The sequence below is a fragment of the Ascaphus truei genome, chromosome 9 (assembly GCF_040206685.1).
Source record: "Ascaphus truei isolate aAscTru1 chromosome 9, aAscTru1.hap1, whole genome shotgun sequence".
NCBI lineage: Eukaryota > Metazoa > Chordata > Amphibia > Anura > Ascaphidae > Ascaphus > Ascaphus truei.
This window is the reverse complement of record NC_134491.1, coordinates 5,950,851-5,978,250: the sequence shown is the minus strand read 5'-3', so window position 1 is coordinate 5,978,250 and position 27,400 is coordinate 5,950,851. Positions and strand designations below refer to the sequence as shown.

Genomic DNA, 27,400 nt, shown 5'->3' with positions numbered 1-27,400 from the left:
GTCATCCATAGCACATTAACCCTACGCGTTTCAGACTTGCTGATTTCAAGTCTGATGAAACGCATAGGGTGCAAAGGTACAACCAGGGAGACATAGATTAAGAAAATAAACAGTGACTTTTATTTAGCCCGTATCTTCCAACAACAAAGCTTTCAGGCAGCACACAAATATACAAAACAGACTATTCCTTTGTAAGGGCTGACTCACTTCCACGTCCCTATCTGTAGGGCTGGGAGGTTAGGCAAATTGCCAACCTCTGGCCCGAAAGAGGTACAGTACCTGTAAGCAGGGCCTCTTTCTATAAGTCTCAAGGTCGGGGTTCGTGTCCATGATGTGCACCCTCTGGCAGGTTCCAGTGACCGCTGTCTCCTGGAATAGAGGTGCTGGTTTCTTGGGTTCTCTCTTACAGCCCAGTCCTTCTGGGCTGGAGAACCTCGGGCAGTTTGTGCAGCACACCTTTAAACCTGCTTGATGATCCAGGTGGAGACTGGCTAGCTGACCCTGTCTGCAATTAACCAGCTCCTTGCTGGACTCATCAGCTACAGACAGACTGGTGTTCTTCCTTTTTGAACCGGGGAAAGACTTTGTCACACACCCATAGATAAATTCAATCAGATATCACCTCACCAGAAGGAAAGGAAAGAACCATTATAGAAGGCGCAAAAAAAGAGCTATAGCAGAATACCCAGTGAAATTAGTATGGTCACCTCTAAAACACCCACCCACACACACATACACACACACACCCACACCCACACACGCACACGCACACGCACACGCACACACACACACACACACACACACACACACACACCAGATTTACCCTCTTCCTTCTCTGTGATGCTCCTTTCATTTTCTCATAAAGAAACTTCTTGTTCTACAGAAAATAAAGAACATTCGGTGGATTTACAGGAAAAACACAGTGATCAGCAGATAGAAAGATACAACATGCAACATTCAGAGAAAATGCATTTTGAAAACCTATAGGACCTGTCAATTCTCACGGATTTTCTGTGAGTCTCGTTGATTTGGGGTCACTCACACTGATTTTATATATATGCTCGGAGCGGACGGTTGCCTTGTTAGCTGCACAAAATTCCTTTTGGCTTGAAATAGAGTTTTCTGCTAATAACAACCCAAACCTCCACGGCAGGTTATAGGGAGAGGTTATATGGAGCAATAGGGGGAGTTCTAGGGAGGTTTGGTTATATGGGGCAATAGGAGGAGTTATAGGGAGGAATAGTGGATATAGGGAGGCATTATATAGTGCAGAGGAAGGAGTTATAGGGAGCGGATACATGGGGCATTAAGGGGAATTTATATGGATAACAGGAGGAGTTATAGGTAAGAGGTTATATGGAGTAATAGGAGATGTTATATGGAGCGGCTACTATCTATGGCGCATTAGGAGGAGTTATATGGGGCTATAGGTAGAGATAGGCAAAAAAATGTTTGCGGATTTGGATCCGCCTCGGATTGGCCAATTCCTTTGGTCGGCGGATCAGTCGCAAAGAGACCAATCTGCCATTTTGGATTGTTTGGGGAAAGAGAGAGAGCACACCTGTGGTACCTGGCTGGGAGATAGGCTAATGTGCTAATGGATATGCAAAGTATATCCCAATGAGTCCCATCCAACACTTCCTAAAAGAATTTCCATACCCACTATATAGTGTTGATAAGCCTAAGGCACCAACCTAATATGACTGGAACGGTGTCAGACCCAACAGGACTAGAACCCACAATCACTATTTTGTTGATTGTAACCACTCTCCCCCCGCACCTCTCCCAATCCCAATCCCGCTCCCAATCCCACTCCCAATCCCACCTCCCAATCCCACCTCCCAATCCCACTCCCACCTCCCACTCCCAATCCCACCTCCCAATCCCACCTCCCACTCCCAATCCCACCTCCCAATCCCACCTCCCAATCCCACCTCCCAATCCCAATCCCACTCCCAATCCCACCTCCCAATCCCACTCCCACCTCCCAATCCCAATCCCACCTCCCAATCCCACTCCCACCTCCCACTCCCAATCCCACCTCCCAATCCCACCTCCCACTCCCAATCCCACCTCCCAATCCCACCTCCCAATCCCACCTCCCAATCCCAATCCCACTCCCAATCCCACCTCCCAATCCCACTCCCACCTCCCAATCCCAATCCCACTCCCAATCCCACCTCCCAATCCCACCTCCCACTCCCAATCCCACCTCCCAATCCCACCTCCCAATCCCACCTCCCAATCCCAATCCCACTCCCAATCCCACCTCCCACTCCCAATCCCACCTCCCAATCCCACCTCCCAATCCCTCCTCCCAATCCCACCTCCCAATCCCACCTCCCAATCCCACCTCCCAATCCCACTCCCACTCCCAATCCCACCTCCCAATCCCACTCCCAATCCCACCTCCCAATCCCACCTCCCACTCCCAATCCCACCTCCCAATCCCACCTCCCAATCCCAATCCCACTCCCAATCCCACCTCCCACTCCCAATCCCACCTCCCAATCCCACCTCCCAATCCCACCTCCCAATCCCACCTCCCAATCCCACCTCCCAATCCCACCTCCCAATCACACCTCCCAATCCCAATCACACCTCCCAATCCCACCTCCCAATCCCACCTCCCAATCCCACCTCCCAATCCCACTCCCAATCACACCTCCCACTCCCAATCCCACTCCCACCTCCCAATCCCACTCCCAATCCCACCTCCCAATCCCACTCCCAATCCCACCTCCCAATCCCACTCCCACTCCCAATCCCACCTCCCAATCCCTCCTCCCAATCACACTCCCAATCACACCTCCCAATCCACCCTCCCAATCCTACTCCCAATTACACCTCCCAATCCACCCTCCCAATCCCACTCCCAATCCCACCTCCCAATCCCACCTCCCAATCCCACCTCCCAATCCCTCCTCCCACTCCCAATCCTACTCCCAATCCCACCTCCCAATCCTACTCCCAATCCCACTCCCAATCCCACCTCCCAATCCCACTCCTACTCCCACTCCCAATCCCACTCCCACTCCCACCTCCCAATCCCACCTCCCAATCCCACTCCCACTCCAACCTCCCACTCCCACCTCCCACTCCCACCTCCCAATCCCACTCCCAATCCCAATCCCTCCTCCCAATCCCACTCCCAATCACACCTCCCAATCCCACCTCCCACTCCCACCTCCCACTCCCACCTCCCAATCCCACCTCCCAATCCACCCTCCCAATCCCACTCCCACCTCCCACTCCCAACTACCACTCCACCTCCCACTCCCACCTCCCAATCCCACTCCCAATCCCACTCCCAATCCCACCTCCCAATCCCACCTCCCACTCCCAATCCCACCTCCCAATCCCACCTCCCACTCCCACCTCCCAATCCCACTCCCACCTCCCACTCCCACCTCCCAATCCCACCTCCCAATCCCACCTCCCAATCCCACCTCCCAATCCCACCTCCCAATCCCACCTCCCAATCCCACCTCCCAATCCCACTCCCAATCACACCTCCCACTCCCAATCCCACTCCCACCTCCCAATCCCACTCCCAATCCCACCTCCCAATCCCACTCCCTATCCTACTCCCACTCCCAATCCCACCTCCCAATCCCTCCTCCCAATCACACTCCCAATCACACTTCCCAATCCACCCTCCCAATTACACTCCCAATCCCACCTCCCAATCCCACTCCTACTCCCACTCCCAATCCCACTCCCACCTCCCACTCCCACCTCCCAATCCCACCTCCCAATCCCACCTCCCACCTCCCACTCCCACCTCCCACTCCCACCTCCCAATCCCACTCCCAATCCCAATCCCTCCTCCCAATCCCACTCCCAATCACACCTCCCAATCCCACCTCCCACTCCCACCTCCCACTCCCACCTCCCAATCCCACCTCCCAATCCCACTCCCACCTCCCACTCCCAACTCCCACTCCCACCTCCCACTCCCACCTCCCAATCCCACTCCCAATCCCACCTCCCACCTCCCACTCCCACCTCCCAATCCCACCTCCCAATCCACCCTCCCAATCCCACTCCCACCTCCCACTCCCACCTCCCACTTCCACCTCCCACTCCCACCTCCAAATCCCACTCCCAATCCCACTCCCAATCCCACTCCCAATCCCACCTCCCAATCCCACCTCCCAATCCCACCTCCCAATCCCACCTCCCAATCCCACCTCCAATCCCAGTCCCACCTCCCACTCCCAACTACCACTCCCACCTCCCAATCCCACCTCCCAATCCCACCTCCCAATCCCACCTCCCAATCCCACTCCCAATCCCACTCCCAATCCTAATCCCAATCCCACTCCCAATCCCACTCCCAATCCCACCTCCCAATATGAAATCCGAGTTCGGATTCTTATAAATCCAGCCGTATTGTATTCAGTGATGGGTTTGAATGAGCCCGCTTGGCTTTTTTAGTACCCAATCTGCAGCTGGATTTTGGTGGGGGGAGGAGGGCGGATTTGGTCAAAAGAATGTGCGGAATTCCGGGCAACGGATTTGGACTGGGTCAGCCATATCTACAGTAGCTATAGAAGCAGTTACATGGCATAATAGGAGGGATATAGGAAGGGTTTATGTTGCATAATAGAAGGGGTTATGGGGAGGGTTTATATGGAGTAATAGAGAAGTTATATGGAGCAATGGAAGGAGTTATAGGAAGGGGTTATTGAGAGGAATAGGAGTTATAGGGAGGGCTTATATGGTGCAATGGGAGGAGCTGAGGAAGTGGGAGGAGCTGTGAGGCAGATATATAATGTTCTATGCTGCAGGTGCTTTTCCTTCCAAGGACAAGTGGACACTCAGCAGTTCCCGAGGTGAGTGGGATGATCAAGGACTCACCCACTTAGCTGTTCCTGGATAGTTGTGCTCCGGGTCAAAGAGGTTCTGGTGAAGCTGGAACTCTCTGCTGAACCCGGCTGTGTCTGGTGTGTCTTCCAAGCAGCCGTCACCTGCTGGACCAAAAGAAAGGCTCATTTATTATCTCTGGGATGTAATGCACAGGTAGCATTAAAACCACTTCAGTGGTCAGCACCTTCACCTTTCAGATACCATCACAAACTGTGCAGGAGGCACCATGCAGCCTTATACAAAAAGGTACACAAATCAATCTCAAATGCTGCAACGTGCACCGGGCGGGTGGGAGAGAGAGAATGGGGGGGGGGGGGGAGAGAGAGAATGGGGGGAGGGAGAGAAAGAATGGGGGGGGGGGGAGAGAAAGAATGGGGGGGGGGGAGAGAAAGAATGGGGGGGAGAGAAAGAATGGGGGGGGGAGAGAAAGAATGGGGGGGAGAGAAAGAATGGGGGGGGAGAGAAAGAACGGGGGGGGAGGGAGAGAAAGAATGGGGGGGGGGGGGAGAGAAAGAGAGAGAACTGGGTATAACAGTTTTAAAAATGAAGGTTCGCAGGGGGCACCGAATACCTTTGCACCGGCCCTGGCTATAGCTGATTTCTAGTCTAGCATCTCAGAGAGAGCCCTCCGTCCCGGGGCCGTGGGATCAGGGTTGAAATATAAGGATATCACATGATATATCGGGCATTTCAGCTCTATCAGTATAATACAGATGTAGCCAACGTGACTGCAGCCCGTAGTGCTCCCCGTCTGAAATACCACAGATGTCTTGCCCCCTTCTGCCATGCGGCTAATTCAAAACAATGGCCATGTCTCCCACTGGTGCATTGTGTATGTCACGCTGCAACGCGCCAGGGGTTACAACATTGTAGGCTACATCTGTAGGTATCACACAGGGCCTGATGATCCCATATTATTGGCTAATAAAAGGTTTTACATCTGCAGAGCACCCAGAATTCCTCCTGTGTATCACCTGGAGAAATGTACTACAGACCGCCCAGTCAGTCCGTCACAGGCCTTATTAACAAATGTCACAACTCCGCTGTTTGCAAACGCATCCAAAAGCACAAGTAAGACACAAATAAGAACGATGAAGAGGCAGCTCATCGTACGGACATGCACGTTATATAAGATGGTGGCTGCTACTGAATGGGAGGCATCTTATCTGTTATAGCGAGAGAAAAAAATGCAAAAGCAGTGCACTGCCAGGGCGTCAGGGGGTAGCAGAATATAAAAATCTATTTATTCAGTAACACTCAGCAAACATAACCCCAAAAGGGTGAAACAAAAACTCCTACGCGTTTCGGACCAGGAGTAGAGTACTTCTTCTACTCCTTGATAAAGGACCCCTATGGTCCGAAACGCGTAGGAGTTTTTGTTTCACCCTTTTGGGGTTATGTTTGCTGAGTGTTACTGAATAAATAGATTTTTATATTCTGCTACCACCTGACTCCCTGGCAGTGCATTGCTTTTGCCTTTTTTTCTCTCGCTGGACTACTTACTGCAGACTGCACGCCATCTGGATATACCTAGCAGGACCTTCAAGGACAGACGGAGTGGGTAAGATTTATTGCATTATTTACTGTGATTTTATAGATGAGTACTATTTATCACACCGTGAGGTTTCCAATGAGGTCACTTTAGGGTGCTTTTTAGCACTCCTATTTGTTACCTTCAGGAGACGAGTGTTTAGTGACTCACACATCACAGTCCATCTTTATACCCACTCCGTCATTTATTCTGTCCGTTAGACCTGCTTTATTATTATGGACACTTATTATTGAGGTTCCACCAGCTCTGGAGCACCCATTTCTCATATGCCTATATACATCTGTTATAACCAAGTGATGCAGTGACTGTCTCGGAGGAGAGAGAAGGATTTGTGTGCAGCCACACTGGGCTCCCCTGATTTAATATTTTAGGTGCAGTCAAAGCAAATGTAAAAAATATTCTTCCATTTTTTCTCTCTTGGTTTTTCCTGCTCATTTATTTCCGTGTGAGATCCTCCCCCACGTTTCTGGTTACAATAAATATTCATGTTGTTGATTTAATGTGACCTTAAAAATGAAGGGCATCCCGTTAAAGTCTATGGGGTCACCTTATATGATCCCAATGTGAGTGTAGGGGGGTGGTGCCCTCGCACTTAGCGCGACTCAAGGGGTAGACATGTTTGTTTGATAAATATCCCATCAGCCCCTGCTTCCTTTATGAAGTTGTGCAGTGGCCGTACTGCATAACCCTGTCCCTCATTGTGTCTCTGGCACACAAAGGGTGAATGCTGGCCACCTCATTTCTCCCGGTAACTCATTTACCAAAACCACTCTCACTTTGTGCCTTTGGCAAAAAAACTTTAACAGCCAAGGATCCAGCTAACGACCCACTGCTCTCTCCTGTTCATTTACACAGAGACAGCTGGGCGCCAGTTAACACGTGTGGGAGGGAGGGGATCAGCGCAGTGAAGAGGTGGGACAGGTGAATTGCAGAGATCCCATACAAGGCAAAGCATTCTGTCCTCTATGTCCCCTATAGCAACTTAGATTGGCAGCTCTTCATATCCATGTGGCACCTAGTCACATATTGTATTACAAATCAACGTATTGTGTGAAGTGCCAAGTAAATAAACGTCATGTATGCAGGGCCGCAGACAGTTTTCCCTGGGACCAGGACTAGAGTTATGACCGGAGGGCCTCCCCCCATATTGGCGGTCTTGTGAGCCCTCAACCCCCATTTCACAACCCGCGAGCCCCCTCCAATATTTCCCCCTTCTTCCCATGTATTTCTCTCCCCTCTGTCTCACTTTTACCTCTTCTCTTCCTCAATCACTCCCCTCTTCACCCCCTCTCTTATACCCCCTGTCCTGTCATTCTCCTGCCCTCCATCAATTACCCCACTCTCACTTGATCCCGCTCCCTCAATCCCCTCTCCTCACACTCATTCCCAGCCGGGCCCCCCGCAGCCACCAGGCCCGGGACACTTGTCCTGGCTCTCCCCCCTGTCGGCGGCCCTGCATGTATGTATAGATGTACTGTGGATAACGAGCAATTTAGTTTTGATATGTAGTAACAAAGGAGAGAGAGGGAGTTGGGGGTATGATGCCTTTTATTGGACCAACTAGTAGTTGAGATGTTACCACCTTTCCATCCTCTCATGGTCTTTCATCAGGTATGGCAGAAACACAGAAACAAAATGAGTATATACAGTGTATGTAAGAGGGATATATGGTTGCAATGGATGTTGAGAGGAAGTTACTTTGTTACAACATGGAAGAAAGGACCGACACAGTGACCTACTCGTCTTTGCTTTAGTTTTGATAAAAAATCTGACGCCTGTAAGGGACAGGATACATGGAGCTTAAAGGAGAGTTTTATCTGATAAGGAAAAAAAAGGGGGGGGGGGGAATAAATATATATATATACACTTCACCAAAACCAGGCTGATGAAGCAGACAGCACTGCAGTAATAGTGACCAAAACATTGGCTATTGGTTTTGATTGATACAATCTTTCGATCACTATTACTGATGAGTCTTCTTCATTGAACCTGGTTTGGGTGAAGTATTTGGAAAATGTGATTGTTATGACCAGTGCACTTGTTTACCAGTTATGCTAAATGCTGAAGTTCAATGAATTGCCTGGGGGGCAGATTGCTGCAAAGGTAAGTATAAAGGGGCAATAGGAAACAGGGTAGGGGCCAATTGCTGCAAAGGTAAGTATAAAGGGGCAATAAGAAGCAGGGTGGGGCAGACAGCAGCAAAGGTAAGTATAAAGGGGCAATAAGAAGCAGGGTGGGGGCAGACTGCAGCAAAGGTAAGTATAAAGAGGCAATAAGAAGCAGGGTGGGGGCCGATTGCTGCAAAGGTAAGTATAAAGGGGCAATAGGAAGCAGGGTGGGGGCCAATTGCTGCAAAAGTAAGTATAAAGGGGCAATAAGAAGCAGGGTGGGGGACGATTGCTGCAAAAGTAAGTATAAAGGGGCAATAAGAAGCAGGGTGGGGGACGATTGCTGCAAAGGTAAGTATAAAGGGGCAATAAGAAGCAGGGTGGGGGACGATTGCTGCAAAGGTAAGTATAAAGGGGTAATAAGAAGCAGGGTGGGGGCCGAATGCAGCAAAGGTAAGTATAAAGAGGTAATAGGAAGCAGGGTGGGGGCAGACTGCAGCAAAGGTAAGTATAACGGGGCAATAAGAAGCAGGGTGGGGGCAGACTGCAGCAAAGGTAAGTATAAAGGGGCAATAAGAAGCAGGGTGGGGGCAGACTGCAGCAAAGGTAAGTATAAAGGGGCAATAAGAAGCAGGGTGGGGGCCGATTGCTGCAAAGGTAAGTATAAAGGGGCAATAAGAAGCAGGGTGGGGGCAGACTGCAGCAAAGGTAAGTATAAAGGGGCAATAGGAAGCAGGGTGGGGGCCGATTGCAGCAAAGGTAAGTATAAAGGGGCAATAAGAAGCAGGGCGGGGTCCGATTGCTGCAAAGGTAAGTATAAAGGGGCAATAGGAAGCAGGGTGGGAGCAGACTGCAGCAAAGGTAAGTATAAAGGGGTAATAGGAAGCAGGGTGGGAGCAGACTGCAGCAAAGGTAAGTATAAAGGGGTAATAGGAAGCAGGGTGGGGGCAGACTGCAGCAAAGGTAAGTATAAAGGGGTAATAGGAAGCAGGGTGGGGGCAGACTGCAGCAAAGGTAAGTATAAAGGGGCAATAAGAAGCAGGGTGGGGGCAGACTGCAGCAAAGGTAAGTATGTACCTTTTTATATCAGTATGGACCACGCCCTGATCCTGCCAGTTTGTTAGGGGAGGAACTGAGTGTTACAGAGAGCCAGAAGCACATGGAGAGGGAGTGACCATATCACCCACTCTCGTGATTGTGTATACTGGACTATTTGACTGGTTTTGGTGGGATGGCGGCTGCTACCAATACTCTACAGCTAGTGCACTTTGACCTCCCAAGCGGGTATTTTTTTTCATTACCATAGGAGACACAGAATTCCTACAAGCTGCTTGTTTAGGATGTCAACGTCCAGGAGGAGCCATGTCTAGCACTGCCGTGAGTGTAGGGTGCGGATTACCCAACATAGAGCTCCATGTCCATGGGACAATGTAGTCCCTGATCGACTCTGCCCAAGGAAGTGGGGACCCTAGCATAACCGACAGCTCCATCTCTAAAATCCCCGCGGGACCTGACACGCCTCCTCCCTATACCAGTTGACCTGGGCCGGCAGAAGGCGTGCATGACCCCAAATCAGTGAGTTCCACCCAAGAAGAGAAGAGGAATGCCGAACCTATCCCTACAGTTGCTGAGATGCCTCTGGAAACCCTTTCAGCAGGACCGCCCGGGGGCAACACTACCCTGGAAGTGATCGAGGATCCGCCTGAGGTTTCGCAGTTGGTGGAACCTGAGAGTCTGCTTGATGCGGTTTGCTCCATTGTTATCAGAGCTGGTGTGGCCTCCAATGATTCCAACAATGGCGCGCCTTCTCTCCCCTCTTTGGGAAACTGTCCAGGAGCTGCTGTGGTGCCAGATTGCCCCACTTATCCAGCCACTCCGGAGTCTGGAAAAAAAACCACAGAGGAAGTCCCAATGGCAGCGCAAATTTGCTGCAGGTTGGTGCCCAGAAGTTGGTATGACACAAATGGTATCTGGCTAACGGGGTAAGGTGGAACAATGGTGGGCAGGAGTCCCTATGAACTCTGAGGAGGAAAATGAGGCCTATAGACGGTGCACTGATAAACTAGATAATTGTTTCTTTTTCAGTGACAATGTACAGTCAGACATGGCTATGGCTGAGATCCCAAAGAGAAGCCAATAGTCTGGGTTCCAACCGGTGCTCCGATGGGACGTAAACTAACCTGGCTGAGTCAGGCTGATCGCAAGATCCGGGATCGGATCAAGGAGACCAGGGGTTATGAGTACCTCTATGTGCCTGGGGATACTATAGATATAGTAGATATGTTCAGGGATCACTGGTTACAATGTAAAGCTAAGGCTCACTTTTCTCATTGTGGGCATGTCCTGCTTACAGCATATCAGGACAGAGTAGATAAAATGGTGAGAATATATCAGTTGGAGCATTTATAAAGACTGGGTGGCGTATATAGACGAAAACGGGGCTTAACCGGTTCACTATGTAGAATTACCTGATGCAAAGGGTGGTATGGTTAGGAAGCCAGATCCAGCCTGTCATTGATAGTCTCTGAGTTACTACTCACCCATGTGCTATAGTCAATGTTTCTGATCGCGACTAGGTCAGATGTCACTGCAGTAATGATAATGCTCTCTATAGTTTCATGTACAAAACGTTACCCTGTCCAGGACCGGAGATATATATTGTGTTCTAGTATTACAGCCACGTTCCACACCTCCATCAAAATATGGGAGGTGGTAATATAAAAGAAGCATGCACCTGCTGAACTCCCAATGTGTGTACAGGCATACCCTGCTTTAAGTACACTCACTTTAAGTACACTCGCGAGTAAGTACATATCGCCCAATAGGCAAACAGCAGCTCACACATGCGCCTGTCAGCACGTCCTGAACAGCAATACCGGCTCCCTACCTGTACCGAAGCTGTGCGCAAGCGGGGAGACTATAGAGCCTGTTACACATGTGTTATTTACATCAGTTATGCACGTATATGGCGATTGCAATACAGTACATGCATCGATAAGTGGAAAAAGGTAGTGCTTCACTTTAAGTACATTTTCGCTTTACATACATGCTCCGGTCCCATTGCGTACGTTAATGCGGGGTATGCCTGTATAGCACAGCTACCTGGATAAGGTTAGGTGCACAAGTGTGACATTTTTTATGCATAAAGGTAGTGAATGTTATTACAGAATGTATATAATTAAATGTATATACTGTATGTGTATTCTAACACTGTTAATGTGTACCTATGCAATGTTGGGGGCAACATTGGGTTTAGTTAGGGGAGAGTTTAACCCCCCTCCTCAAGGGTTACTAACATGGCTATTATATGCTGTGCCCCATCCTGAGTTGCTATGGGGATCCAGATGTCATGCAGGGGTATATAAAGAAGAGTGACTATTCTAGAAGGTTTGGTTCCCGGAGGTCAAGAGGAGAGGAGCCTCCAGGAGAGTACATAAGTATGTTTATAAAGTAATAGCATAGACCAGACTCCCCTCTATATTAGTTTGTAGATAGGGACAGTACCCCTTACATTAAGATCCCCAATAGAAGGAATGGAGTCCCGACTAGTTAATGAGAAGGAATATGGCACACCACAGAGGGCCTCAGGTAAGGGGGCTGCCGGGTGCTGACGGTTCAGTCTTAACCATGGATCGGTGCTAATATTCCTCATCAGTCTGTATGGAAGAAGCAGTTCCCAAACAGGTAAAAGATACTGGTCAAGTAAGGAAGACCCACCAGTAGGGGCCCAGAGTAATCAAATTAGTACCGATGATTGTTCCAAAGCCATAAGGGGGGCTGGGTTCCACATCTACATAGAGCAACTAAGTAAATGTACCTCCGTTCAAGTGTTAAGAGTGGGTACTAATTAAAGAACAATATTCATATATGTCTCATACAAAATACAGTACAGTGCAACATTGTCAAAATGTGTATGAGTGGTCCCTGTGCCTGGTGATCTGAATAAATGACTGTTGTATGGCAAAAGTTCCTGGCGTCCATTATTCTACAAGCTTGCTACCTCATTACCCAGCCACCTGAATCCAGCCCCTGAGTCACGGTAGTGTATAGAATACCAGTGCATCAGAAAAAACAAGTCCTTGTAGTGTTATAAACTGCAGTTGGAATTAACTCCTTTCAGTATACTGAGTGTAACAATAACGTTGCCCTAATAGGGTTGGGGGACTAGTACCTAATGCCAACGGCACCATCAATAAGTGGTACAGACCAAAGTCCCATTATAGTAAAAGGAGAAAAGCAGGGTACAGCGACCCATAAAGTAGACTCACTTTTATTTCTCCTGGAGTATCCAACAGCAGATGATTGATAGGCGTGCAATCTCCCAGGTAAGCAGCAGGAACAGGTAGAAAAAATGGCAGCGCACTGCCAGAAGGAACAGACGGAGGCTCACGGTATGAAAAAAGCAAAGGTTATATATTACATAAAAAAGATGGACTAAATGTCCCCCCTAAGCCACAGCACAGGTCTCACCTTGAGAAAGGGCATACTGCCCGAAACGCGTTGGTGGACCTGTGCTGTGGCTTAGGGGGGACATTTAGTCCATCTTTTTTATGTAATATATAACCTTTGCTTTTGCATACCGTGAGCCTCCTTCTGTTCCTTCTGGCAGTGCGCTGCCATTTTTTCTACCTGTTCCTGAGTCACGGTAACCCATGCAGAGTAGCCATACAATACACTCTAATGTAATCCTCCTAAAAGCCAGACATAGAGGGTTATTTTTATATATATATATATATATATATATATATATATATGTTATGGTGGGTAAAAAAGTGACAAAAACCCTCCACAGTAAAGCATAAAGCAACTGTAAATATTACTGTATATTCATTTGCATGTCTTAGACAGGTCTGCAACCCTGTCTTTCACCATTATCACCCAGCACACAGCACTTCCACTGCAGCAAGGGATTCTGGGAAATGACATGCAAATGAGCACACAGTGCCACCTTGTGTTTCAAGCTCACATTACATGAACAACCCTTAACGGTCCAATTAATTTTCATTAAATGCGCCAGTAGGTCTAATTTAATTTTCGGGGAAAAAAACACATACAGTACAGCTTTTTTAGGGTTTTTTTGCACACACACTGCACACACTCTCAGCGCACACTCACAGCACACTGTGCACACTACACTGACTGCCCACACGACACTCGCTGCCCACAAGACACGCGCTGCCCACACGACACTCACTGCGCACACTACACTCGTGGCGCACACTACACTTGTGGCGCACACTGTGCACAATACATTCACTGGACACACTACACTCACTGCACACTGCGCACACTACACACACTACACTCACTGCGCGCACTACACTCACTACACTCACTGCGTGCACTGCCCACCCTACACTCGCTGCGCACACTACACGCACACACTGCGCACACACACACTGCACACACACACTCACTGCACACACACACTCACTGCACACACAGCACACTCACTGCACACACAGCACACTCACTGCACAACCAGCACACTGACACCACACTCACCACACTCACAGCCCCCTACCCCCCTTCCTCCCTTCCTCCGGTGTCAGCTGCTAGGAGTCATCGTGGGGCTGCCTGCGGGGATCGGTGCAGAGTTGGAGGGCTGGTCAGATCGATGCAGGGCTGGGGGGTGGTCAGATCGATGCAGGGCTGGGGGGTGGTCAGATCGACGCAGGGCTGGGGGGTGGTCAGATCGACGCAGGGCTGGGGGTGGTCAGATCGACGCAGGGCTGGGGGGTGGTCAGATCGACGCAGGGCTGGGGGGTGGTCAGATCGACGCAGGGCTGGGGGGTGGTCAGATTGGCGCAGGGCTTTGGGGGTGGGCGGAGCGGCGCAGGGTTTTGGGGTGGGCGGAGCGGCGCAGGGCTTTGGGGTGGGCGGAGCAGCGCAGGGGAGGTCGGATCGGCACGGGGGGACGGATCGGCGTAGGGGGGGACGCATCGGCGCATCAGTGCGGTGCAAGGAGAATGCGGGGGATGTGCTGCGGGCGCCTCACTCCACAGTTTTGCTCCCTCCTCCCTCCACCCGGTCCGACATTGGACCGCAAGTGGCAAATATTAGTGTCGGACATACTCCGACATTCGACCGGAAAGGGTTAAGCCAATGCATGCTGCTTTAAACACAGCTTTTAAACATAGGCTGGCATGAGATGCAAAGCCAGTAAACCCACTCACAGGCAGACTGTGCCGGGCAGGCTGGGCCTGGGAGCAATGAGATGTACATGGGGGATATGGTCAAAAACAAGAACTACATTTTGCCTATCATCTTCCCCTTCAATTCTGACCCCCCTGTTTGGCAATCCGGACTTCCCCCCGGGTTGTGATCCCAGGGACTTCAGACTGTTCAAAGCAGCCAATATAATAAAAGCGTCCAATGTGCTAATCAAAGGACGGCCTATGAAATTCTCCGAAGCACAGGAAAAATATGCCCCCGGGGGTCTCCCCCTGTGCGCTATCCTCCAGATCAGACACTTCTTAACAACAATCTCCCACAACTCCAAGTTTGAAAACCCCTCTAATTTTGAAAAGATATGTGCAGTAGGAGCATATCGGAAGGCTCTGATCTCGGGATTTATATGGGACTAGCACGTGCCCTGAAACCCTTCAACCATAGCTATATGCTTAAGTGGACTGCAGACCTCCATATAGAAATAGATAGAGAAGACTGGGAGGATATCTGGGAGGCCACAACCAAAACCTCAATTTGTACCACCATCAAGGAAAATATCTATAACATTTTGTTCTACTGGTACCTCACCCCGAGTAGGCTGAGCCAGGCCTCCCTGGCCTGTCAGACCTCTGTTGGAGGGGATGCGGCCAGCAGGGAGACCTGGTACACATTCTGTGGACCTGTCCCGTGTTGGGCCCTTTTTGGGATATGATCCGAGCCATGGTGGAGGAGATAAGTGAGGTGGGGATCCCACTGGACCCGGTGTTGTTTCTGTTGGGTAAGCCTATAGAAGGCCTCCCTCCTCGGACCAAAGAATTAACATCCTTTGTACTAACGGCAGCCCACCGCTCAATAGTGGCAAAATGGAAAAAAACTAGACCACCCAACAAGGAGATGGTCCTCACCAGAATCAGGGAAGTCCGTCTGATGGAACTCCTATCAGCTCGATTAAAACAACTTGATAAATTCAACAAAACCTGGGAAGCTTGGCCATACGATTAAACCCCATAGATTACTCAAAATTTGTTCTAGAGCTCGGTGGACGTCAAGCCCTGGGCGGCCCACTTTTATGCCGCTCCACCCCCGTCACCCCCCCCCCCCATCCCTTTCCCACTCCCCTCTTTTTTTCTTTCTCCCTTCTAACTATCCTTACTTCTCTTGAAAAGGAGGGACGGGTGCACATCCATAGACACCCCCCCTCCGGATGGAGAGGAGGGCTTGATACTCGTGGATCCTAACAGGTTATGCGGAAGTGCTAATATTGTCAATTTGTTCAAAAAAATACCCAATGACTTCTGTACCAGCTTGTTGTGTTATGATATGATGTACCCTACCCTCTGAAAAAACAATTAAAAATTTGAAATAAAAATGTAGTCACAGGTAGCAGGCTAAATATAAATAATAAACGTATGTAATTGGCTCCTTTAAAATATTAAAAAAAAAAAAAAGGATCCAGTTACCAGTTTTGCCAACAGGGCAAGGGTTTGGAGGGTTGGGGTATCCTTGGTCTTCCCGAAAGTCCTTGGGAATGTTGTCTCCTGTGAGCTCTGCCACAATATTTGGGATGTTCCCATAAGGTCCCAAGTGCTGCAAACCTTCATGAGCCCCACCTGCAGGAGACATGAGGTATAAGGTCTCAGTATAAGAGGTGACAAGAACAGGCAGACCTGACACAGTGATGAAATAAAAGCTCAAATGAATAGTCTGTCCTACCTTAAATAATTGTGACTACATCAGAAGGGACTAGTGAATTAGCACAGAACCTGCATGAGACTGAAACATGAGGCTCAGAGTAAAGATATAAACGTGTGTATGCAAAGGGAAGAATCAAATCCTGACATAGGAGTTTATAGAATATACAGCAAAGCCATTAATTATAATTACACTGTTTAAAAGCTCCGTTTTAATTAAAGTGTCATACCCGAGACATCTCTGGTTCATGCTAATGTTGAACTTTAGAGTAACAGCAGAAATCAAATGTGAAATGTGGGGAGCTCTGATACAGGGAGAAGGTCTGAGCTTCAGGCATGAGCATTAATGTATGGACTACTGACCCAAAGAGCTCACAATCTATGGCCATGGTGGGCGGCAGATAGAGTAAGTATGTGTCCTTTATAAGAGGTGCTGTACTGGTTAATTCTTGTTGCCCAAGGATACTGACACGTTGCTCTGGAAAGGTGGATTTGCTGTAGAAGCAAAGACTTGGATGTGTAGCAGTGATTGGTAACACAGGGTAAGGTTGCAAATTCGCAGTAACTAGGATATAAGTGAAACATCCTCCTTGTGTCTTTGAGCAGAGAAACAGCGCAATGTGATGCTTCGCTTGCTAATCAATGAGCAGCACGTCCAGTTGTATGCAGTTTGTTTTACAATGTGTCACTCCTGATGCATGGATCCCCACACACACATATCGCAGACCCTGTGGCACCGCTGATCTGCCCATAAAGAACACAGAGGTACTTAGCAGGCTCCAGTGAGCTGAACACATATCTAGTTAAAGTTTAACCAAATGACAAAATTCCTTTCACTATGAAAACACATCTCTCCTTCTATAGCAAGAGGGCTGAATCTGTCCACAAACCCAGACTGTGATACTACAAACAGAGAGGTTTTATAGCAATCTACGTGAGAGAGGACAGAAGAACTCATTCCCTATACAGGGGATCCAAGGAACATCTACAGGGACAAATATCATTTCTTTATACAAGGGATCCCTGTATTTCTGAAAAAAATATGTTCATTTAGACATTTCTTTGTAGATTTTCCCCTCAAAGAAATTCATAGATTATTCCAAAAGGTTTATGTAAATTAGGTTGTTTTTAAAGCTGCAAAACCACCAAACGGAAGCAATAAATAGTGTGTGATTGTGGAAAAACTACTATCCCCCCCACCAACACCACCCCACTATCACCACCCCACTATCACAACCCCACTATCACAACCCCACTATCACAACCGGGAGACATTTCTGCTGCAGTAACAAATGTAATCAATGTTACAGTGGATAAGAAGCAAAAAGTGATGCAGTATGAGTGCTCATTTGCATGTCATTACCCAGAATCCTTTGCTGCAGTGGAAGCACGGTACGGTGTGTGATTATGGGATAAGGCAGGATGGTGGACATGTCTCAGACGCGAACTTACTCATAACTGTATCATTGCCGTCCATCCTTGGACACTTGGACGGTCCTTTTCATTAAAGGAGCACCATCTCCACCTTGTGGTCAGACCGTGCAATACAATCGGTGCTCCCCATGTGATAGCACTTACCTTGAGATATTCTAGCTGATCATATGCAAATACCTTTCCTGCGTGATGTTGAATAATGTAAAGCAGACGGGATCCTATTCCTTACGCATTTTATCAGAACACTCCCTGTCAAGTAAGGAGTGGGGGCTCGTGTATGGAACCTCAACTCCACCTCCCCAATTTCGGCAATGACTTGCAGACCCCATGAGGTAAGCGGGTCCCTCACGAACAGGACGCATTGAAATCCCATACATGAGGTAATACTGTTATATTGCCCTTTAGACTGGTTACAATCCATTGTATCCCCTCTGATAATAAAGGAGGTGAGATTTGTGCAACTAACAATAGTAACTTATTATGTAATCAGCATCAATGGGGAAAAAAAGGAACCAAATACAGTTTGAGCTCCAATGTGAAATATGTGTGAGTGGAACACTTTGAAGAGCTAAAGAGGTGTGGATTAGTTGTGAATGTTCCCATAACATTGGTAAGCGTTCGTGTTCTAAGAGATAAGAATGAGACAGCAGTCAATGGAAAGCAAGCCTGATTAATTACAAACATAAACAGGTTCTTTGATGAAAGTATTAGGTAACTTGGATACAAGGGAAGGTGCGGAAAGATTAGTGTCGGACATGGACATTTTAAACCCAGTCTTCAGACCTGGTCAAGGCTCTGTGTGTCAGGAGATGAGTTGGATAGCCAAGCAGAACAGCCATGGAAGAGAGACAACCTTTCCCGACCCCTCAATATGAGCACCCAGAAGAAGCAACCTGGATCAGAATAGTACTAATCCAATGGGTCTATGTCATAAACAGTAGGTACCTTCAATGCTCTGTGGTCCCACAAGGTTCATGGCTTGGTGTGCGGGATACTCTACTCTGGGCCTAGCGATGCCCAGCTGTTCCATCACCCCATGGAGCAGTCGCTGGATATCTGCTTCAGACACCCGGTCCGGAGTCCGAGGACTGTGACTCGAAGACAAGGTCAGTCCACAGGCCACCAAGAAGGCCATCTGGCACATGAGTGGTATGGCAGTCCTGGTGCTCATCTTCCCCCTGTAGTCAAACACAGGATGTGTATTAGATTTCGGACCTTGTGGATCCCTCTTATGGCATCCCCCTCACATGGGGGTATCAAACATCTCTGGGTTATGGGAGAATATCCTCTCAATGTGTCAATTCAGCATTGTTATTGTTACATATTTTAATTTGAACAGATCATGGAGTTCCTGTTGGTGCCAATAAAGCATTTTAAATACACTAATAAAGATGCCAATCTTTTCGACATTATATTTTCTCATGTTTATAAAAAACAAACGTGTCGTTGTTTGTGTTTTGTAGCAGTTACGGTGTAATATGTCATGTGTTGTTGTTCATTTGAGGTTGTATTTACCTAATTTTTAGACCTGCTAAGGAACAGATGATTGTTACTATGTCCTGACATGTAAAACCATAGAATTCAAAGAGGGTGTACTTTCTTTTTCATACAACTGTGTATATATATATATATATATATACACAAAATATATATAAAGCTACTTTCTATAGTTCAGGGGATGATATATCCATCTTTAGGAACCTTCTTTACCAATTGAGCACTGTGTTGACAGTACATGACCGCTCTATATCGGGCAATTGCCCACAATGCCTCAGGTTTGCACTGTTGTTGGCATCTGTTACTCTATGTTTTGCTTCTACCTTATATGCGGATATATTATATATTTGTTGATATATGGGTTACGCCATGATGTTATGATCTATATAGTGTTTTTTGTATACTTGTTTTGGCTATACATAGGGGCCATGCTCCTTGAGTAAGTTGACAGGTTCGCACACTGGGCTGAGTGCTATAGGACCCTTTACAGTGGTGTTCTCTGTCAGTTCATACACCCCACGCATTCTCTTCATAGTACGCACCGCCTTTCTTCCTCCCCCCCCCTTTTCCTCTCCTGCACCCCCCTTTCCCCCCACCCCTTCCCTCGCACACCCTCCCTGCACTTCCTTGCACATTCACACACTTTGGAATTACCAGCCTGGACTGCGCTAGTGTTAGTTATATATTTAGTTTAGTTACATTATTTGACATGCCATGCTCCGTTATTTGCCAGCACTAGCTTTCCGCGATCAGCATCCCCCGGCACACACGTCAGAGTTCGCTAACGGGTTGCCATGGTAATGGGGACACTCCTACATGGCGCATGCGCGACAGCAACTGAATGTACTGCGCGTTGCCATAGACTCTACTGCTTAGCCACCAATGATCCAGGGATACACGTGACCCTAGTTCTATCAGATTTATGGGGATAGATAGCATTGCCAGACAGGGAAACAGGGATCTTGCCCTTGTGAGAAAGGAGCAGTATTGGATTTATACTTTAGAGTCTAAATATCCTAAAGGTTTTAATGAGCTTATTGAGCTCACTCCGTTTTTAAGGTTGTGCTGCTTTTCTGATCTCATTTTTCTATTTTTCCACTGAGTCCTGAATACAGTTATTTTATATATGTTTTAAGCATTTGAACATGTTTGTGTCTCACTAAGTATTTGATTTGTGATTTCAGTAGGTGTGTATGTTAGCAGGGGGGGTATCCATGTATTACTGCCTTGTTACTATGCTACATGTGTTGTCAATCACTAGGGAGGAGTTAGCCAGATCATTGGCCATACATTTGGATATAAGCGCGTTGGTGACCTCTGACGTGACCTCCTGATGAAGCACGTGGGTGCGAAATGCGTAGAGGTCACGAGAGGTCACTCTCACGCGCTGTGCTGATTGGCTGAGGTGGTAGCTGCACACAAGGAAGTGCGGGCTGTGTGTGTCATCTCCACGGCTGGGGCTGCTCGTGGCTCAGATCGCGCTACACTGGTGAGTGCCTGCCTCCCCCATATCAGTTTTTGGCCCAGCGTCTGAGTCTATATATCCTGTGCAGCTCAGTATTGCGTCAAGGGTCAGTGTGATACCTTGGGGTAATTAATTATTTGTGTGGTAATTGTGTAAGTGCTTGCTTCTATTATAGGGCAGCAGTATATTACACTTTTGTTTGTTCTTTGTCTTTTGTGAAGTCATATGTGTTTATGTGTAGTCTATTAGACTGTTCTTAATAAAGTACTTTTTTAATATCATTATTAGAGACTCATTTCAAATTCTGTGTTTGTTATGTTTGGTAACTAATCCCCGGTGCGCTGTGTGTGTTTTGTGTTTTTTTGTCGCTTGGTGTCTCCTTTGGGAGCACCCTGCTTAGGAGCGTTTTCGGGGGAGAAGCTCCACGCACATAGCAGCAAGGGGTGATTGCCGGTCCCACAAGACACTTCTAGGACAGCCCGAGCGCGGATAGCAGATTGTTTGTGTTTTCAGTCAATAGGTGACGTCATTTCTGTTGGTCAGGCTTTGTATTGATTTGTGCTGATTGGTTAATTGGCATGCACCTAGGATGTATATATATATATATATATATATATATATATATATGGTGGTTTTTGTCACTCTCCCTTTACACTCCCCTGATGAAGGTCCCGTTTTGCAGGACCGAAACGTTACGTTTCTTGATGTATTACATTTATTACTAATACATTTTTTTTGATCTATCAACTGAGTGCTGTCTCCTGATTGCCAGACTGCGGAATGGTATTGTATGGGTATATATATATATATATATATATATATATATATATATATATATATATATATATATATATATATATATATATATATAACTAAATGCCTTTCTCTTATCTAGGTATATTTGTATGTGTAATTTGTAACAGGGGTATGTAAGTTTTCACTTTGTCACAGATTTATATAAATATAACACCTGAGGAAGGTAGATCCCCGAAACGTTGTGCGTTTGCAACCTGCAAATAAACCACTTTATTATACTATAAAGTCTGGCGTCCGACTTTATTAGAACAGTGCGGCAAGAAGATATCCAGTTTCAAGATTATTAATCTAGGCAAACAAACCAGGTTGGGCTTTGCTTTGTTTTCAATAACCCCTCACCTTCCCACCAGGTGAGATGAGAATCTCTGCCCTGAATGAAGCCTTCATAAAATATAAAATACTACATAAAATACATTTAACAGGGTTAAAAATAAAGGCAATAGGGGAGATGTGGAAGGAAATATGGCAACACCATTTGAAAACACCTCCTACCTCTCCTACATGTGCAACTGATGGGAAGGAAACGAACTAAGACACAATGGATCCGATGTAATAAGCGTTGCAAATGGTCTATGTACGTACCTGAAATGATTCCATCATTTTTAGAAATATATTTTTGGTGGTCAGATATGGACTGCATTAGGCGTACAGATATTAATGGTAAGTACTAAAAATAATGTTACATAGTTACATAGTTACATAGTAGATGAGGTTGAAAAAAGACGTACGTCCATCAAGTTCAACCTATGCTAAATTTAGACAACAGATACTTTATTCTATATCTATACTTACTTATTGATCCAGAGGAAGGCAAACAAAAAACCCCATTAAGGGGAAAAATTAATTCCTTCCTGACTCCAAGAATTGGCAATCGGATTAATCCCTGGATCAACATCCTTCCCATGTATACTTTTTTGGTATATCCCTGTATACCTTTCCCATCTAAAAAGATGTCCAACCTTTTTTTGAACAAATCTATTGTATCTGCCATCACAGCCTCCATGGGTAATGAATTCCACATTTTAACTGCCCTTACTGTAAAGAACCCTTTCCTTTGTTGCTGGTGAAATTTCCTTTCCTCCAACCTTAAGGGATGGCCCAGAGTCCTTTGTACTGCCCGTGGGATGAATGGTTCTTTTGAAAGCTCCTTGTATTGTCCCTGAATATATTTGTATATAGTTATCATATCCCCTCTTAGACGCCTCTTTTCTAATGTAAATAAATCCAATATAGCTAGCCTCTCCTCATAAGTTAGAATGTCCATCCCCTTTATTAATTTGGTGGCTCTTCTCTGCACTCTCTCTAGTTCCATAATGTCTTTTCTTAGGATTGGTGCCCAAAATTGTACTCCATATTCAAGGTGTGGTCTTACTAATGCTTTGTAAAGGGGCATAATTATATCTACTTCCCTTTCATCCATTGCCCGTTTGATGCAAGATAAGATCTTGTTTGCCTTTGCAGCTACTGCATGACATTGGGCACTATTGCTAAGCCTGCTGTCTACAAGCACTCCTAAATCCTTCTCCATCAAGGATTCCCCCAATATATCTCCAATTAATTTGTAAGTCGCCTTTTTATTCTTGCATCCCAAATGCATAACCTTACATTTATCTGTATTAAACCTCATTTGCCATTTACCTGCCCACGTTTCCAGTCTCTCCAAGTCCTTCTGAAGAGAAGTGTCATCCTGCTCTGATTCTATTACCTTACATAATTTAGTATCATCAGCAAAGATGGAGACTTTGCTCTCGATCCCAACCTCAAGGTCATTAATAAACAAGTTAAAAAGCAGGGGTCCCAGTACCGATCCCTGAGGTACTCCACTCACGACTTTAGCCAAACCTGAAAAAGTTCCATTTATGACAACCCTCTGTTGTCTGTCCTTTAACCAGTTTTCAATCCAGGTGCATATATTATTACTGAGTCCAATTTTCTTTATTTTGTACACCAACCTCTTGTGTGAAACCGTATCAAAAGCCTTTGCAAAATCTAAGTAGACCACATCAACTGCATTACCCTGGTCTAAATTCCTACTTACCTCCTCAAAGAAACAAATAAGGTTAGTTTGGCAAGATCTATCCTTCATAAATCCATGCTGACTATTACTAATAATTTTATTTTCCATTAGGTATTCCTGAATATTATCCCGTATTAAACCTTCAAGTAGTTTCCCTATTATTGAAGTCAGGCTTACAGGTCTGTAATTCCCTGGGTGTGATCTAGCTCCCTTTTTAAATATAGGCACCACATCTGCTTTACGCCAATCTTGTGGTACTGAGCCTGTGGAAATAGAGTCATTGAACATTAAATATAATGGTTTTGCTATTACTGAGCTTAACTCCTTGAGAACTCTTGGATGTATGCCATCAGGGCCAGGTGCCTTATTTACTTAAATTTTTTCAAGTCGCTTATGAACTTCTGCCTCAGTTAACCAATTGGTCATTAATATGGAGGTTGTGGCTTCCTCCTGTGGCACTACTAATGAACTTGATTCTTCCCTGGTAAACACATGTTTGTGAGTCCGGAAAAAAAAGGACCGCCAAAATGGTCTCCAAGCTTGAAACATCGCTCCGTTTTATATTTTTTATGTGTGTCAGATGGATAAAAAAAAATCTATATTCTAATGAAGAACATTGAGTGCTGTATATTTATTCTATTGTGTGTATATATATATATGTGTGTGTGTGTGTGTGTATATATATACAGTGTTCGACAAACCTATACATTTGCACGCCCCGGGCGAGTGGATTTAACATCGTGGCGAGCTCCTATTGGCCCAAGCAGCACACGTGTGGTACTAGGTGGCGAGTAGATTTTTTTGTTTGGCGAATAGATTTTTTGGTGATTTGTCGACCACTGTATATATACACACACACACACACACACACACACACACACACACACACACACACACACACAATTACTGAGCTGGAAGGATGATCCTGGCTCCTCTGCGTGCACCACTATGAGATAAGTACTTTCATGTACTTTTGCTGTGGTATATGTTGCTTGTGTTTGCCTGCTCCAGACCCTTCTTTGTTATATATATATATATATATAATTTATTTATAAAAAATGTGTTACCTGGAGGTAATGCATTGAGAGTTGCCTCTCGTTTTCAGGTATGTCCTGGGCATAGATTTATGATGATAATATATGGTTACATTAAATGAACAGGGTTATACATTATATTTACAGATATTGCATGAACAGTTAAAGTTAATGTTATATACGTACAGTATGTAGCAGTTACAGACCAGATTAAAATGTGAGACACATGAAGTCTTGTAAGAATGTACAGTAGACTGGTGGCGGATTGGACAATCTCTGGGAGGTTCTCCCAGACATGAGGTGTACGGTAAGAGGAGGACCAGTGCTGTATGTAGTAGGGGCGAGGAGCTTGTTCAGATAGCCAGGTAGCTTGCCCAGAATGTATGTGAATGTCAGACAGCAAAAAATGAACTTTGCACGTAGACTCAAATGATGGCCAATCTAATTCTTGGAGCATTTCGCAGTGATGTGTGTTGTATTTGCTGTACATTGCAGGACAAAGCAGCATATTGAGTTGTAGCGGGTGTCTAGTTTGCTAAGGTGAGTGTGGGGTGCTGTACCACATACCAGGGAGGCACAAGATTATTTTGGGGGAGTGCATCACTTGCAGAGGCCGCGCGCTCTTCCCCAAAGCATTTCAATTAAATGCAGGGGATCGCAGGCCTCTGTAACTCACTTGTCTTGTCTTCAGCGGCTTCTGACGACATGTTGCCATGGCAACGCGGTGTCAAGTGACACTGTGGGGCACATGACACTGCATTGCCATGGCAGCATGACATCACATTGTAACGCCGGAGACACTGTAAGGGGGGGGGGCACGAGCAGTGGAGGAGAGCAGGCAGGGGGGCGCAGGGGAGAAAGTTTGCGCACCTCTGCAATATACTATGTCCCCATAGTCTATAATTGGCATTTGCTGAGCAATGCGCTTTCTGACCAGCAGGCTTAGGGAGTATTTGCTCCCTAGTTTGGCATAGGTTTTGGATGTCAGAGTATCAATATGCAACCCAAATGTTAAATGGGAGTCAAACCATATGCCCAGATATTTAGAACTAGTGGCAGGGGCTATTATGGGGTTAGAGATGGTTCTGCAGATCTGTAATTGATAGCTTTAGAAATTTAGTCTTAGTCCCAAATACCATCGTTACAGTATATATATTATACACACAAACATGCGATAGAGAAGCAACATTACATTGACAAAGGCCTCATTGCTGCAGAAAACATTGATGCTTCCACAATAAAGCATCATAGCTGTGCCTGTCTACATGTACTATATATATATATATATATATATATATATATATATATATATATATATATACACACATAATTGAGACATACACATACCTATATATATCTCAAACAGACATCTATACATTAAACATTTCAGCACCTCGGATAGGTGTCATGCCCACTCCCACACAGAACAAACACATTTGACTCCTCCAGTTCTAAAAGGGTTAACCTAAAAATGAAATGAAATCATGTTCTTTCTGCTCTCACCCCAGCAGATTCGTAGTCAATGAACCTAGGTCATGATAATTGCTTTGCTCTGCACTTTGCTAACCTATCTAGAATGTAAGGGGTTAACACTGTGTGGTAACCATGAGATGACACAATATTTGGAATGGTGAAATACAGTGAATCCTATTGGGCATCTCACCCTGGTCCAGCAGCAAAAAAACAAGCTGCAAGAGATCAGGATGAGCACAGATCCTGTTCCTCACAACAGCAGCAAACATGGGTCCTACCGAGGCCAGCTCCTCACGCGTGGGTGCGGATAAAAGACGTGACCTCCTGCATCAGTACCACAGCATCTTTACACAGTCACAAAACCGTATCTCGTGTACATAATAAAAACAGTAGACTTACAAATATGGAGGCAGGCGGCTGGGAGAAGCACAGGCTGAGATGTGAGCAAGCAGCTACTGTAGGAGGGAAGAGAGAGGGCAGGGATGTGTGGGCGGAGGGTTAGTGACAGGTAAGGAGGGAGGGAGTGATGAGAGAAGGGAGTGATAGAGAGGAAGCAGGGGGGGGGGGTGGAACAAAACCTTTTACTGTGCTGAGAGCCATCTGCACAGGGACAGATAATCAGAGCCCAGCTGTTCGATGTTAAGAGCATAGCTGATATTTTCCATCACAGGGCACCCCGTCAGACCTCAGTATAAGCGATTACTTTTTTTAATTAGTGTTCCTTTTTAATTTAAAGAAAATATTATTTTCCAAGCTTTTGTGATTTTATGGGGGGGGGGGGATGATTTGGCTTAAAGCAGCAATACTGGCTGGGAGAACGGTGGGGTCCTTTGAAGATGAACTTCATTATTTTCAGATTTGGGAGCCCCAGTTTTGCAAGATAATTACCAGCAAACGTACCTGGTTAGAAATTCCCTCCTGAGAAAGCAATATAGCTATGAAATCGTGCAGGATACATTAGTACAAATAGTACGGTTGGAACTAAGCGCTCCTATGGGAACTCCGTGAATAGAAAGTGTTCATACAAAATAAACGTGCTGTAATGCCCCAAAAATTTGCATGAAAGTGAAATAAACAGATATTAAACACACACAGATTGATATAACTGTGAAACAAAGTGCAAGGATTTGTGAACCACCACCAGTGTGGTAGAAATGTGTAGTGTGATAATAAATGAAAGGCAGCTCACACAACCCTTTTTAGACTGTTCTCAGGTCCATATGAGGTAGCGATGACTTCCAGGTAAGGGGAGCGCTGGGTTTTCACGACA

The 27,400-nt window shown here is 46.3% G+C and overlaps 1 protein-coding gene across 3 annotated transcripts in view; it reads right to left on the bottom strand.

Annotated features, from left to right (window-relative positions):
- SCG5 (secretogranin V) overlaps positions 1-26,675 on the bottom strand; it is a 38,623-nt gene extending 11,948 nt beyond the window's left edge. The window contains exons 1-6 of one of the 3 annotated variants that reach the window (XM_075613251.1): positions 26,530-26,617; positions 21,761-21,800; positions 18,774-19,006; positions 16,164-16,313; positions 4,864-4,976; positions 824-877 (exon numbers count right to left, since the gene is read on the bottom strand). In XM_075613251.1, the coding sequence (XP_075469366.1) occupies positions 824-877; positions 4,864-4,976; positions 16,164-16,313; positions 18,774-18,999 (543 nt within the window). In that variant the 5' untranslated portion in view covers positions 19,000-19,006; positions 21,761-21,800; positions 26,530-26,617. Of the gene's footprint in view, positions 1-823; positions 878-4,863; positions 4,977-16,163; positions 16,314-18,773; positions 19,007-21,760; positions 21,801-26,529 lie in introns of all 3 variants that reach the window. The other 2 variants (XM_075613250.1, XM_075613252.1) reach the window with 2 other exon arrangements.
- Between the last annotated feature and the right edge of the window lie 725 nt (positions 26,676-27,400).